We start from the raw sequence: 14,835 nt of genomic DNA, 5'->3' as shown, positions 1-14,835 counted from the left end.
TCTGTCTCTCTCTGTCTCAAAAATAAACAAACATTAAAAAGCTGCTTCAATAAAAAAAAAAAAAAAGAAAAGATACATTGGTTCTAAAAACCCCATATAAAAAAGCACAGATACAAAGTCTACAGGGTAACTACAAATCAGAGAAGTGTTGAAAAGAATAGAGTAACACAGAAACACAGGACTTTTTTTTTTCAGTGTATTTATTTCTTTAGAGAGAGAGTGTGCACACACGTGTGCAAGCAGGGGAGGAGCAGAGGGAAAAAGGGAGAGAGAGAATCCTGAGCGGGCTGTGTGCTGAGAGCAAAGAGCCCAGTGTGGGACTTGATCTCACACATAAACCAGGAGAACATGACCTGAGCCGAAACTAAGAGTCAGATGGACACTCACCCCAGCCACCCAGGTGCCCCCCAGTTAGGAAATCTATAAAAGTCAGTTGTTTCAAAATTTTAAGGACTGGCAGAATTATTTGAAGAGACTGAGAATTTTATAGAGGGTCTGTGAGTAGGTGTTGTCATGACAGTGGAGAATAGGTTGGACTGGATGTATGAAGATACGAGAAAAGTGTGTAGGAATCCATTGCTGGGGCTCTTTTTTTTAATGTTTATTTTTTATTTGAGAGAGAGAGAGAGAGAGAGAGACATGTACACAGGTGGGGGAGGAGCAGAGAGACGGAGAGAGAGAGGATCCGAGGCAGGCTCTGCACAGATCCTCTCTCTCCCCGCCTCTCTCCCACTTGAGCGCACACTCATTCTCTCTCTCTCTGCCCCTCCCTCCCCTGTGTGCTCTCTTTCTCCCTTTCTCTCAAAATAAATAAATAAACTAAAAAAAAATAAAAACTGCTAAAAGGCATACCTGAAAAACCAATAAAGAAGTTAGTTTGGGGAGTGCCTGGGTGGCTCATTTGGTTAAGCGTCCGACTTCGGCTCAGGTCGTGATCTCGCGGTTCGTGGGTTCGAGCCCCGTGTCAGGCCCTGTGCTGACAGCTCGGAGCCTGGAGCCTGCTTCAGATTCTGTGTCTCCCTCTCTCTCTGCCCCTCCCCGGCTCACACTCTCTCTCTCAAAAATAAATAAACATTAAAAAAATTGTTAAAAAGAAGTTAATTTTGAAATTGTAACAAGTAATTGAATGAAAAGACGACGGGAAAGAAAGGACAGGGAAAGAAAAAACACAGGATAACTAGAAAATAAAGAGCAAGATGGTAGGCCCAAGTCTCGTCCTATTTTCATTATTTTAAATGTCAATGAACTGAACACTATACTTAAAAAGTAGAGACTATCAAACTGGGTTTAAAAAAAAGAAATGCCCGGGGCGCCTGGGTGGCTCGGTCAGTTAAGCGTCTGACTTCACCTCAGGTCATGATCTCACAGTTCATGGGTTTGAGCCCCGCGTCGGGCTCGAGCCTGCTTGGGATTCTCTCTCTCCTTCTCTCTCTGCCCCTCCCCTGCTCACTCTCTATCTCTGTCTCGTTCTCTCTCTCTCAAAATAACTAAATAAACATTAAGAGAAAGAAAGAAAACAAGAAAGAGACTCAGCAGTCACCGTGACCAAGGGTTTACATAGGTGCCCGCTACCTAGCATGTTCTGGAACTGGACCCCCTGAACGAAAGGAGGTGTGCCACATCAACCACGTTGTTGGCGCACACGGTGTAGGTCCAGTAAACCATCTTTGTTAGTGTGGGAACAGTGGGAACGCTGGACATTCAGGTTCCCAGATGCTAACCTTGCAGACAGGCCTTTCTAAGGAGAGCAGTCTTAGGCCTGGTGGATTCATCTTTTCTGAACAGCATCGTTGTCTTTTTTTTTTTTTTTTTTTTTTTTTTTTTTTAGTTAAAGGGCTCCAAGTGTTTCACTTGTGTATAATAACCAAAGTTCTTCTGTTGACTTTTTTTTTTTTTTAATTTGGGGTTCAAAGCAAGACTTAACAATATTTCCCCCTCGTCGGGGCACCCGGCTGGCTCAGTCGGTACAGCATGTGACTCTTGGTCTTGGGGTCGTGAGTTTGAGTTCCATGTTAGGGGTAGAGATTATATACATACATACATACATACATACATACATACATACATAAATTTTCCCCTGGTAGATCTAGGATTTGGTTTATGTATCAAATTAGTGATCATCATTATAGGTGTTCTTTAAAATTTTTTTGTTTCTCTCAACCTAAAATAAAGTGCATGCTTTGTGTGATACTATAATAGACAATAATACTATACTTCCCTACGTTAAAAAAAATTTTTTTTAAGTTTATTTATTTTTGAGAGCGAGAGAGACAGAGCATAAGCTGGGGAGGGGCAGAGAGAGAGGGAAACACAGAATCTGAAGCAGCTCCAGGCTCCGAGCTGCCAGCATAGAGCCCGACGCAAGGCTCGAACCCACGAACCACGAGATCGTGACCTGAGCCGAAGTTGGACGCTTTACCGACTGAGCCCCCCAGGCACCCCCCCGTACGCTTCCTACATTTTAAATCACATGTTTAGAGCAGTTTTGTATTTGACAGTTTGTTGTATCCTTCCAAACAGTGTGATGCCTTTCCGTCTCTTTTCCCAGCACGATTACGTGGTGTTCACGATGGTCTCTTCACTGGACAAATAGATGCCGTGGATACTTTTAATGCCACTTATCGAGTCACTTTTGATAGGGCAGGGCTCGGGACCCACACCGTCCCTGACTACGAAGTCCTGGTGAGTATTTCATAATACACGCACGTTTATGCCTTTAAGGACGCTCTGTAGAATCTTCTTACAGGCCGTTTTGTGAGGGACTCCAGATTCCAGATTACAGAGGAAGAGATCCCGGGGGGTTTGGCCCCCGGAGCAGAACGATATCAAAGTCTTTGACGTTCCCGGAGCTAACGTCCTTCCCCACGCAGCATTTGAGTGTGACAGCACTAGTCACTCCTCACTGAACAGTCTCAGCCACAGAACACTCTTGGTCCGGCTGCTCCACCAGTCTACTCCTCTTGCAAGAAGATTTGAAAAACACGAAGTAACATCTTGCACTTTAACATTTGTTCACCTCTTTTAGCCTCAGAATTGTGCACTTTTTGCATGGTGAAATTAAGACGGAAGTACGTGAAGTAACTTATTCAAGAGCCTAGAGTGGGCCCTGCCAGGCTGAGACCGGGATCCAGGCCTTTTGAATTCGTGATACAGTCCTTTCTACTACTAGACCATTACTTCCTGATCGTGCTTGATTTAGCAATGCCTTGAGAGTTCTACACCTTTCTGATCAGTCAACATAATTTTAAGAACTCAGGGCGCCTGGGTGGCGCAGTCGGTTAAGCGTCCGACTTCAGCCAGGTCACGATCTCACGGTCCGTGAGTTCGAGCCCCACGTCAGGCTCTGGGCTGATGGCTCGGAGCCTGGAGCCTGTTTCCGATTCTGTGTCTCCCTCTCTCTCTGCCCCTCCCCCGTTCATGCTCTGTCTCTCTCTGTCCCAGAAATAAATAAACGTTGAAAAAAAAAAATTTTTAATAAAAAAAAAAAAAAAAGAACTCAGACAACTCTGCAATCCGATAAAGTTTTTATAAAGTGAATAATTAACTGTTCATAACAGTTGGTTTCCTCTGAGCCTCATGGGAATTAAATTATTCACTCTTAACCTCCCTTTTTTCATTTCTATTATAAATGTGATTTTTAGGGGTTATGAACTTAAATTTCAGAGCACCTGAGTGGCTCAGTCATGTGAGCGTCTGACTGTTGATTTTGGCCCAGGTCAGGATCTCACAGTCATGGATTGAGCCCCATGTTGCTTCTGTGCTGAGCTTGGAGCCGTTTGGGATTCTCTCTGTCTCTCTGTCTCTCTCTGTCTCTCTGTCTCTCTCTCTCTCTCTGTCTCCCTCCCTCTCTCTCTCTCTCTGTCTCCCTCCCCCTTCCCGTCTGCCCCCTCCTCTGTTTGTGCACTCTACCTCTCTTTCTCTAAAATTAAAAAAAAAAAAATCAAAATTTCTTTGTCTCCTTAGTGCAAAGAGAGAAGAATCTTCCTTTTCTGATTTTTACTTTTTTTAAAAATTATGACTGTTTATCCTGAGGACTTCCTTATCAAACATACTTTTTAGAAAGGAGAAATACGAGAGAGAGAAAGTTTGGACTATCCATAGAGCGACGTGCCCCAGCCTTCAGGTTTTTGTTTTTGTTTTTGTTTTTTTCTTTAAAGGATGCAATCTTTCAACCTGTCCTTTCAAAAAAGGGAAATTGCCTGTCTGGTTCATTAATGTAATTTGTAATGTGCTTTATGAGATCACCCACACATTTCTCCCTGGCCAGATAAGAGGGGATTGGACTGGCAGTGGGTGGCAGGGAGACCGCCTGCGGCACTCAGCAAGCACAGGTGGCCACAGGACACTTTCATATTAATCTGGGATTTTCTGTTTTGATCCTTTGGTCTTTTCCTTAATTGTTTTTTCCGTTCAGCCTTTTGATAGCAAAGTAGGTTTTTTAATGTTTTTATTTATTTTTGAGACAGAGACAGCACAACTGGGGGAGGAGCAGAGGGGGGAGGAGGGAGGGAGGGAGGGAGGGAGGGAGAGAGAGAGAGACAGAGAGAGAGAGAGAGAGAGAGAGAATGAGAATGAATATGAATCCCAAGCAGGCTCCTTGCTGTCAGTACAGAGCCCAACGCGGGGCTTGAACTTACAAAGGGTGAGATCATGACCTGAGCTGGTCTGAGCCACCCAGGTGCCCCGGCAACGTAGTATTTTCACACTATGACTTAAGGTTTAGCCCCCTGACCTCTGTAGGATAAAATATTCTGTGATGAATCCTGGCATATGGGCTAGTGCGTCTCTCCGGCTGAAACGTAATGTTTATCAAGCCGAAACAATTGGTAAAGTTATTCGAGTCTTGTGTACTCCTCTCTTTTCTCAAAGAGTAATGAGCCCCACGAGACGATGCCAATTGCTGCCTTTGGACAGAAACAGCGGCCTTCTCGGTTTTTTATGACGCCACCACGGTTACATTATACTCCTCCTCTCCAGTCACCGATTACGGTAAATATTTTTTAAATGGCATCTGTAAGTGATGCCATCATAAATGATTCTTACGCACGTGAGTTGCATTTGTGTGAAATACACATCTGTGACGGCACCTTCAGGAGGTGGCCGCGTTATCTTAGGTCGTCAGTTAAATGAGTACATAGTTGCTTCAACTGTGTATTTTCCTTTTTGTAAGATTTGTAACGTAATATCCATTAAAATAGGAATTACTTTTATCTGAAAATAAAATGCTTTCTTTGAACCGTCAGTGGTTACATGATTCCCTTTTGTTCCCGTAGGATAATGACCCTTTACTAGGACAGTCACCGTGGAGAAGTAAAATTTCTGGCTCTGACACTGAGACGTTAGGCGGTTTCCCCGTGGAGTTCCTGATCCAAGTGGTAAGAACTGCTCAGAATAGCTTGGCGTGCTTCTGAAAAACACTCAGTGTCTTCTGTGTTGTTAAAGCTGAAAATTTGTCAATGACCAAATAGTTTTCCTTTTTTTTTTTTAAATCATTGTGTTGTTTTTAAGAACTCTTGTTATTTCCAACAAAGCTGGAAAGTAAAAGTCACAACAGGCAAAAAAAGACTTAGAAGTCTTTGTTGAGCTTTTCTTAGGTTTGGTTCTTCCTATTTTGCTGTGTTAGGGCCTCTGACATTACAGCATATGCTCTGTCACATTCTGAATGGTTAACTCAATAACTGGTTAAGTGTGAGGGGTTTTTTTGTTGTTGTTTATTTATTTTGAGAGAGAAAGAGTGCAAACGGGGTAGGGGCGGAGAGAGAGGGAGAGGGAGGGAGAGAATCCCAAGCAGCCTCCGTGCTGTCAGCACGCAGCCCGACACGGGGCTCGATCCCATGAACCATGAGATTCATGATCTGAGCCGAAATCAAGAGTTGGACACTTAACTGCCTGAGCCACCCAGGCACCCCAGAAGAAGAGGGGTGCCTGACTCTTGATCTCAGGGTTGTGAGTTACAAGCCCCATGTGGGGCATAGAGATTACTGAAAAATAAAATCTTAAAAAATAATAATAAAAGAAGCGGTTAGGAAACCAAGAGTCCGACGCTTAACCACTGGGCCATCCAGGTGCTCCTGAAGGCTTGTATTTAGTGACCTCAGCGCATCCCGCCGCCGTCAGCTGAGCTGTCCTGATGCGTCAGGTTGCTAAGTAGCGATCAGACACTGAGACGTGCAAGCCCCACCTGAAGCGAGTGTAGAATCTTCTGTAGAACAAGATTCCCGAAGAGCCTGATTCAGAAGAATGCATTGAGCTGTTTTCTTTGAATATGCCAGTAAATAAATGATTTACTTGTAATCATAGTCTAATAATGTTTGATTTGTTTCTCTTCCTTTTTTGAAAAGAAAAACCACTTTGGCTGGGTGGGGGTAGAGTAAAAAAAAAAAAAAAAAAAATGTCCATAACATAATTCGTTAAAATATTCAGTGTTCCCACTTGCAAAATTGATGTTATTTTAAGGGAAAATTGTGTCATTTATGTGGGTATGTATAACAGTTAGTATTCCTTGATCATATGTTCACAAATAGGACACGTCATTTTTTAAAGAACTTCTTTCTTTTAAATAGTGGAAGTAAAAGCAAAGCTAATATGTCCTATTTGGACGTGTGTGTGTGTGTGTGAGAGAGAGAGAGACAGAGAGAGAGACAGAGAGAGAGAGAGACAGAGAAGAGAGACAGAGAGAGACAGAGAGAGACTGGCCAGCAGAGGGAGCCAGAAGCTAAGTACTACTGCACTACTTCTAAAGCATTGATATTTTTAGTAATGCTTAGATGTTTGGTTTCAGTGCTTAATCTTAAAATTCAAAAACTAGGTGTAAACCTCCATTAAAACACTAATTTCATTATTATTTTAAGCTATCTAAAAGGTAAAAGTTCTTTTATGTACTAGTCTTTTGTGTTATGTAAGGTTCCATGAAACGCAGGTTGCTCCTGTTAATATTAAGCTTTGAAATATATACATATTTAAGTGATCTCTCTGCCCAGAGTGGGGCTTGAACTCATGACCTTGAGAGTAAGAGTTGCACCCTCTACTGACTGAGTCAGCCAGACACCTCTGAAGTAGATCTGTTTTTATCTTCTTCTGTTCTGAATATTTTTTCTTATGACAAAATAAATACTAAAAAATTTGGCAGGTTTTCATAATTCATAGTTTACAATGAATTTTCTTTTTGAGGGAACTTTTTTAATGTTTATTTTTGAGAGACAGAGCATGAGCGGGGGAGGGGCAGAGAGAGAGGGAGACACAGAATCCAAAGCAGGTTCCAGGCTCCGAGCCGTCGGCACAGAGCCCGAAGTGAGGCTCAAACCCACAGTGAGATCATGACCTGAGCTGAAGTCGGGCACTTAACCGACTGAGGCCCCCAGGCGTCCCTCGAGGAAACTTTTTATTTCCTGGGGTTAGGGACTTTGAGGAATCTAAAGAGACTGGTCTGCTTTTTCAGAGAAGACTCAGTTTTGAAAAGAATTCAAAGGAAACGTCATGATTTTCTATCAAAAGCAAACACCACAAAACTGAAATAGAAACAAAAAAGGGACCCTTGCCATCTTTTACTGCTTCCAACTCTAAAGAATCACACATAGTTCCATGAAAATCCAGCACCTTGGAGGAGAAGGGAGGCCTGTCCAGAGATCTAAATACAGTCACTGAACACAGTCTGTCCCATGACAGTCCTGGGGCATGTCTTACCAGCACCTCTGCCCGGATCAACTTAGAGGCCAATTTCTTAGGGCGCCTTAATGTTGAAAACGTACAGACTTAAAAGAAGTAGCTCCGTTTACTACGTCTCCGTGTGCCCGTCCACCAGCTGGCTGGTCCGATACCATTGCTGCTCCCACCCCCGTCTCCCTTTTGCATTATTGAGAAGCGGACACTAAATATCATGTCCTTTATATGTAAATGTATTCATTTATCTCTAAGAGATCAGGGCTCTTTTTTTCTTTTTTTTATAAAAAAATTTTTTTTAACATTTATTTGTTATTGAGAGACAGCATGAGCAGGGGAAGGGCAGAGAGAGAGAGGGAGACACAGAATCCGAAGCAGGCTCCAGCTTCTGAGCGGTCAGCACAGAGCCCGACTCGGGGCTGGAACTCACAAGCCACGAGATCATGACCTGAGCCGAAGTCGGACGCTCACCCGACTGAGCCACCCAGGTGCCCCGTTGTTTTTTTTTTGTTTTTTTTTAAAGAAACACAACTAAGTTGTGTGAGCTCAGTTGGGTGACCGACCAACTTCGGCTCAAGTCGTGATCTAATGGTTTGTGAGTTCGAGCCCCGTGTCAGGCTCACTGCTGTCAGAGCAGAGTCCACTTCGGATCCCCCGTCCCTCTCTCTCTCTCTGCCCCCTCCCCCTCTCGCACGCACGCACATGCTCTCCCTCTTTCAAAAATAAACATTAAAAAAATAATAATAATAATAATAACAATTAAAAGACAGAAAAAGAGGGGCGCCTGGGCTGCTCGGTCAGTGAAGTGTCCGACATCGGCTCAGGCCGTGATCTCACGGTTTGTGGGTTTGAGCCCCGCATCAGACCCTGTGCTGACAGCCCGGAGCCTGCTTGAGATTCTCTCTGCGCTTTGTCCTTGCGTGCGCGTGTGTTCTCTCTCTCTCAAAATAAATACACTTTAAGGTCGTCGAATGTTCTTCTTTTTCCCATACGACTTGTTGAAGAAACTACTTTTGTGGGAATTTTTTGTTCTGACAGGACACCCGCACATTTTCTACGTTCCTTTATGTGACGTGGCCGCGGTGACGATCAGTGCCTCGATGTGACCGTTCATTAGCATCGCGGCGTGGCACTGCTCTCGTTCTGTCAGTCCCTTTTTGTTTATTAACTGAAATAGCTTTATAAAGAAAAACTTCCGGGGCGCCTGGGTGGCGCAGTCGGTTAAGCGTCCAACTTCAGCCAGGTCACGATCTCGCGGTCCGTGGGTTCGAGCCCCGCGTCAGGCTCTGGGCTGATGGCTCGGAGCCTGGAGCCTGTTTCCGATTCTGTGTCTCCCTCTCTCTCTGCCCCTCCCCCGTTCATGCTCTGTCTCTCTCTGTCCCAAAAATAAAATAAACGTTGAAAAAAAAATTAAAAAAAAAAGAAAAAGAAAAACTTCCCCTAACCTATTATCCGGTTGCCCAATGATCTGGTTTGTATGGTTTGTATAGGAAGACAGGGTAAACACAGGATTCTTTCTCTTTGTCTCCCAGCTTATAAAATAATGAGTTTGGTCACTAGCATTCTCCAGTAATGGTTAGTGGTTTTACGGCATCAGTTTGAACTCCTGAGTTTCAACATATTTGTGCTTCCATCCATTGAAGGGGTTATTCTTATTGGTCCCTGAATTGTCCCATGTTGGGCCAATGAAAGCTTGTTCAGGCTGACTGCTTAGTCCTTTTGACATGTCCTGGTTACAGTGGATTTTTTTTTTTTTAATATTTTGCTGCCAGCCAATCAGATTTATAAAATAAAAACGCCTGTGCTACATTTATTTATTTTGAAATGCCAAAATCTGCTAAAATACCATAGTTGAGAAATTGGTAATTTGATGTCTCTTTTACTTAAATGCCGCTATTTATTCCAAAACATTTCTTTGTCTTTGTCCATAGACCAAATTATCAAAAATCCTCATGATTAAAAAGGAACATATCAAAAAATTAAGGGAAATGAACACCGAAGCAGAAAAATTGGTAAGGATGTTTCTCTTTTTTGTTTGCTCGTTTAATTTTCAAATGGTGGGGACTTCTGTTATCTGAGGATGCACAAATTTTTTACAGACGAAAACCTTGAGGTAAACGTTATTGTTAAATCCTCATTTGCCATCTTTATCTCTCGTACTGAACGCAGTCGAGCAAATTGTCAGTGCAATGCGGTTCATTACCCCAGACCTCATTATGCCACCGAGTGTCCAGTTGAACGGGATTAATGGGTTTGCTGGGTTCGTTGACAGTTTGCGTGAAGGTAGGCCCCCTAGCGTTGGCACCTCTGACTAAGGAAGTCGTGTTAACAGTGGTTATGAAAAGTGATCCGGAATGAATAAAATCCAGAAATACATAAATTGGCATATTCAGATTATCTTCACAGTGTTTATATCCTATTCTGTTCATCTAATCAGTCCAAAAATGTGAGAGTCCCCATTTTATTCATAGGAGAGAATTATCAGAGTTTCTTTAAAAATGTAAACACTTCGCTAGGAAAGTGTTTGAAGTATACTGGAAGTCATAACTTGCTTATGGATTTATAGGGTGGCAAATAGATTTCATCCCAAGCGCTGTCTCCACGTGATTGCACATGGTCTTGTGGGAATTTGGACGTAACGGCGAGCTCGTGACCGGCCTGGGCGAGCACTGTAGCTAGTTACCCACCTCTGCAGGAGAGGGAGTCAGCGTCACCCATCCGTCTCTAGTGTGTGCGGGCAAACGCATGGACAAGCGATACCCGAGTGAGGGGGAACAGTCTTCTTTTAGGATGATGGGATTTTTTTATCTGAACTTGACTTCGAATTTTCTAAGTTGAACCTCCGTTTTATGGAATTGGAAACTGAAGACCGAAGACGTCAAGGGATTTCAGTCTAAGATCATCTGTGCTTGGTAGTACAAATACTAAAACGGGCTTCTGGGTCCCAGCTTAACTCACTTAGGTGCAATATGACGTTAGTATCGACAGAGACAGGGCTTATCAAAGAGAGCAGAAAATTAACCGTGACATTTTGCCGTGACACGTCCTAAACATAAAAATATGTGCACCTGCTTCTTTCCTGCTGGACTCTTAATTCTTAGTCTTGGTTTCCAACAGCTCTACCCCTGCCCCTTTTGCTACGCTCCCCCACTGCACCTCCTCTGATCACTTCGTCATCTCTTCCGTCTTTATGCACAATCAAGTCACTTCACTTCGGTGTCACCAGCTAGGACTTTCCCTGCGTCTGCGCTCCACACCTTGAACTAACTACTGGGCTCGCCTTAGCCTGCTTAGCGCTCCCTACTTCGAATGGAGGCCCGATTGGATGTTGGCTTGCTTCTTGGCATCAGAGAACTTTTTAGAAGTCTAGATAGCTTGATAGGTTTTATCGTTAGTTTTGTTTGGTTTATGATTAAAAACAGTTCCCATTATAAAAATCCAATTATTGTAAGACTGATGACAAAAACCGTGGTTCTTTTATTAAAAAATTTTTTTTAATGTTTATTTTTGAGATACAAAGAAACAGCATGAGAAGGGACAGGGCAGAGAGAGAGGGAGACACAGACTCGGAAGCAGGCTCCAGGCTCCGAGCTGTCAGCACAGAGCCCGACTTGGGGCTCGAACTCACAAACTGTGAGATCATATCCTGAGCCGAAGTTGGACACTTAACCAACTGAGCCACCCAAGTGCTCCAAGATTTTATTGTTTTATTCCCCCCCCCCCAAGATTTTATTGTTTTAAATGATCTCTCCACCCAATGCAGGGTTTGAACATACAACCCCAAGATCAAGAGTTGAATACTCTACCGATGGAGCCAGCCAGGTGCCCCAAATCAGTAGTTATATTTAACATTAATAAAGTTCAAGCCCTGCATCAGGCTCACTGCTATCAGCGTGGAGCCCACTTTGGGCTCTTTTGAATAAAAGGCAAAGATTGCCAAACTGGATGAAAAATAAAACCCCAACTCTATGGTGAACGCAAGAGACACATTTAATATTAAAGGATCCTGAAAATATAAAGTTTTAAATGTATGAAAAGATATACAGGGCAAAGTTTTAAAATAACAGAAGGTCTGACAGCTATATTAATATCTGACAGTAAAATTCAGGGCAACAGATATTGGATATAAAGAAGTTTGCTTCTTGATGAAAAGTTATAATTTCTTTTTTAAAAAAAAAATTTTTTTTCAACGTTTATTTATTTTTGGGACAGAGAGAGACAGAGCATGAACGGGGGAGGGGCAGAGAGAGAGGGAGACACAGAATCGGAAACAGGCTCCAGGCTCTGAGCCATCAGCCCAGAGCCCGACGCGGGGCTCGAACTCACGGACCGCGAGATCGTGACCTGGCTGAAGTCGGACGCTTAACCGACTGCGCCACCCAGGCGCCCCGAAAAGTTATAATTTCAAGATAATAATTTGAAACTTATATGTACCTGATGATGACTTCCAAGTACATAAAGCAAAAATTGACAAAATTCAAAGGAAAAGATAATCCCACTCTATAGAAGGACAGTTTCCATAGCCCTCTTAGTAACTAATAAAACAAGTAGTCAAAAAATCTATTCAGGAGGGGTTCCTGGCTGACTTGGTTGATAGACCACGTGACTCTTGATCTTGGGTTGTGAGTTCAGGCCCCACGTTGGGCATAGAGCTTACCCTGCATCGGGCTCTCTGCTGTCAGCTTTAAAATATATCTAGTAAGGATATAGATTTTTTTTTTTTTTTAATTTTTTTTTTCAACGTTTATTTATTTTTGGGACAGAGAGAGACAGAGCATGAACGGGGGAGGGGCAGAGAGAGAGGGAGACACAGAATCGGAAACAGGCTCCAGGCTCTGAGCCATCAGCCCAGAGCCTGACGTGGGGCTCGAACTCACAGACCGTGAGATCGTGACCTGGCTGAAGTCGGACGCTTAACCGACTGCGCCACCCAGGCGCCCCAGGATATAGATTTTAACAACACAGTTAACAAACTCGATCATGCTGGCATGTATAGAATATTATACCTACCAGCTATAGGGTACCTATTATTTTCAAGTTCACATAGAATATTTACAAAATTTTGGGACTTCTGGGTGGCTCAGTCGGTTAAGCATCCACCTTCGGCTCAGGTCACAGTTCTTTGTGTTCAAGCCCCACGTCGGGCTCTTTGCTGACAGCTCAGAGCCTGGAACCTGCTTCTGATTCTGTGTCTCCTTCTCTCTCTCTGCCCTTCCTCTCCTTGTGTTCTGTCTGTCTGTCTGTGTCTCTCTCTCAAAAATAAACATTAAAAAACTTTTAAAAAATCATTAAAACTAAATTCTGTTTCTACTTGCCCAAGTCACTTTATATTTCCGTGCCTTCCCTGAACTTTCCCACCATTTAAAGTGAAAAAGTCTTGGGACACCTGGGTGGCTCAGTCAGTCTGACTTCGGTTCAGGTTATGATCTCATAGTTAGTGGGTTCGAGCCCCGCGTCGAGCTTCACTCTGCCAGTGAGGAGCCTGCTTGGGATTCTCTCTCTCACCCTTTCTCTTTGCCCCTCTCCCACTCTCGCTCACTCTCCTGCTCTCAAAATAAATAAATAAACTTTTTAAATTTTTATTTATTTATTTATTTATTTTAAAGTTTATTTATTTTTGACAGAGAGAGAGGCAGAGAATGAGCAGGAGAGAGGCAGAGAGAGATGGAGACACAGACTCGGAAGCAGGCTCCAGGCTCTGAATTGTCAGCACAGAGCCTGACGTGGGGCTCGAACTCACAAACTGTGAGATCGTGACCTGAGCTGAAGTCAGATGCTCAACCGAGCCACCCAGGCGCCCCAGTGAACTTTTTTTAAAAAGTTCTTGAAAAAAAGCCCAGAAGCTCGAATTGTTACCAAGAGGCAGATGGGAAAGGAAAGAGGCCTCGGTTCTTTTCTCTGCCACGATGAAGAATTGGAGGACAGCAGAGCGCAGGTAGAGCAGACAAGGTTTTATGAAAGTCCATTCGTGGGGAGGAGCGCGCCAGTCCGCAGAGCCCACAGCCTGAGAGGCCCTGATAATGTAATAATCAGCCGACTCCTCCCGTCCTTTCCCGGGATGTAGTCGAGGGGCACCTGGGTGGCTCAGGTTAAGCATCCGACTTCAGCTCAAGTCGTGATCTCACGGTTCGGGAGTCCGAGCCCCTCATCGGGCCTACTGCTGTGAGCGTGGAGCCCACTTCGGATCCTCTGTCCCGCTCTTTCTGCCCGTCGCCTGCTTGCGCTCTCTCAAAAAGAAATTCAAAAACCAAAACCAAACCCAAGATGTAGGGGAAGTGCCTGCATGGAGTAGGAAACCGCGTCATTTCTATTCTAGAGGCGCAGGTCAGGTAAGGACAAGCGCTGCTCTCTGCACAAGGGCAAGAAGCTTAACAGACAGCTCTTCCTCTGCTGGGATGTTGTAACCGCACACCAACTCCTAGGTGGCTGCACTGCGGTGCTCCCTGTCAGGGACGTCTAAGGCCCGCCCTCCCGTCGCCCGTGCCTAGCTTCCTGCCTCACGGAATGAACTACGTATCCAGAGGCTCCTCCATTACGTATCCAAGAAAATTTAATATGGATACGATATTAACGACATACCAGAGTTGACAAAATGGCAAAACTCCTTAGACATTAAAACATTCCTCGAAGGGGTGTCTGGGTGGCCCAGTTGGTTTAGTGTCCGACTTCAGCCCAGGTCATGATCTCACAGTCTGTGGGTTCACGCCCCATGTCTGGGCTCTCTGCTGTCAGTACGGAGCCTGCTTCGGATCCTCCGTCACCCTCTCTCTGCCCCTCCCCTGTTCTCGTGCTTGCTCGCTCGCTCTCTCAAAACAAAATTAAAAGAAATAAAAAAAAAAAAAGAACATTACTCAAACACCCAGGAAGTCTGATGATGTCCAAAGAAAATATGGCACTTCCATGGGCATAAAAAGATGAAGCAGACAGTGACTGATTTTAGGGGATCTCCAAGTGGTAACAGATCGACAGTCTACTCACGTTAATATCTTGATTGAGTCTCACAATGCAAAACTCTCAAAACATTTAGTAAAATCATTCCAACTGGTAAACATAACCTGGGCATTGGTAATAATATGTTTCAAACACACTCACTCGGGATTCCCGGCTGGCCCGGTCTGTGGAGCGTTCGGCTCTTGATCTCAGAGTCGTGAGTTTGAGCCCCACGTTGGGCATAGA

The 14,835-nt window shown here is 44.0% G+C and overlaps 1 protein-coding gene across 7 annotated transcripts in view; it reads left to right on the top strand.

Moving 5' to 3' along the window:
- LIN9 (lin-9 DREAM MuvB core complex component) overlaps positions 1-14,835 on the top strand; it is a 65,381-nt gene that overhangs the window by 32,755 nt on the left and 17,791 nt on the right. For 5 of the 7 annotated variants that reach the window (XM_023247321.2, XM_023247325.2, XM_023247326.2 and 2 more), the window contains 4 exons: positions 2,549-2,682; positions 4,870-4,989; positions 5,274-5,375; positions 9,591-9,671. In XM_023247321.2, coding sequence (XP_023103089.1) covers positions 2,549-2,682; positions 4,870-4,989; positions 5,274-5,375; positions 9,591-9,671 — 437 coding nt within the window. Of the gene's footprint in view, positions 1-2,548; positions 2,683-4,869; positions 4,990-5,273; positions 5,376-9,590; positions 9,672-10,225; positions 10,732-10,776; positions 11,184-14,835 lie in introns of those variants that run through there. The other 2 variants (XM_045048605.1, XM_045048606.1) reach the window with 2 other exon arrangements.

Source organism: Felis catus, chromosome F1 (assembly GCF_018350175.1).
Source record: "Felis catus isolate Fca126 chromosome F1, F.catus_Fca126_mat1.0, whole genome shotgun sequence".
NCBI classification, from domain to species: Eukaryota; Metazoa; Chordata; class Mammalia; order Carnivora; family Felidae; genus Felis; species Felis catus.
The sequence above is the reverse complement of the archived record's forward strand: the minus strand, read 5'-3'. Positions and strand labels throughout refer to the sequence as shown.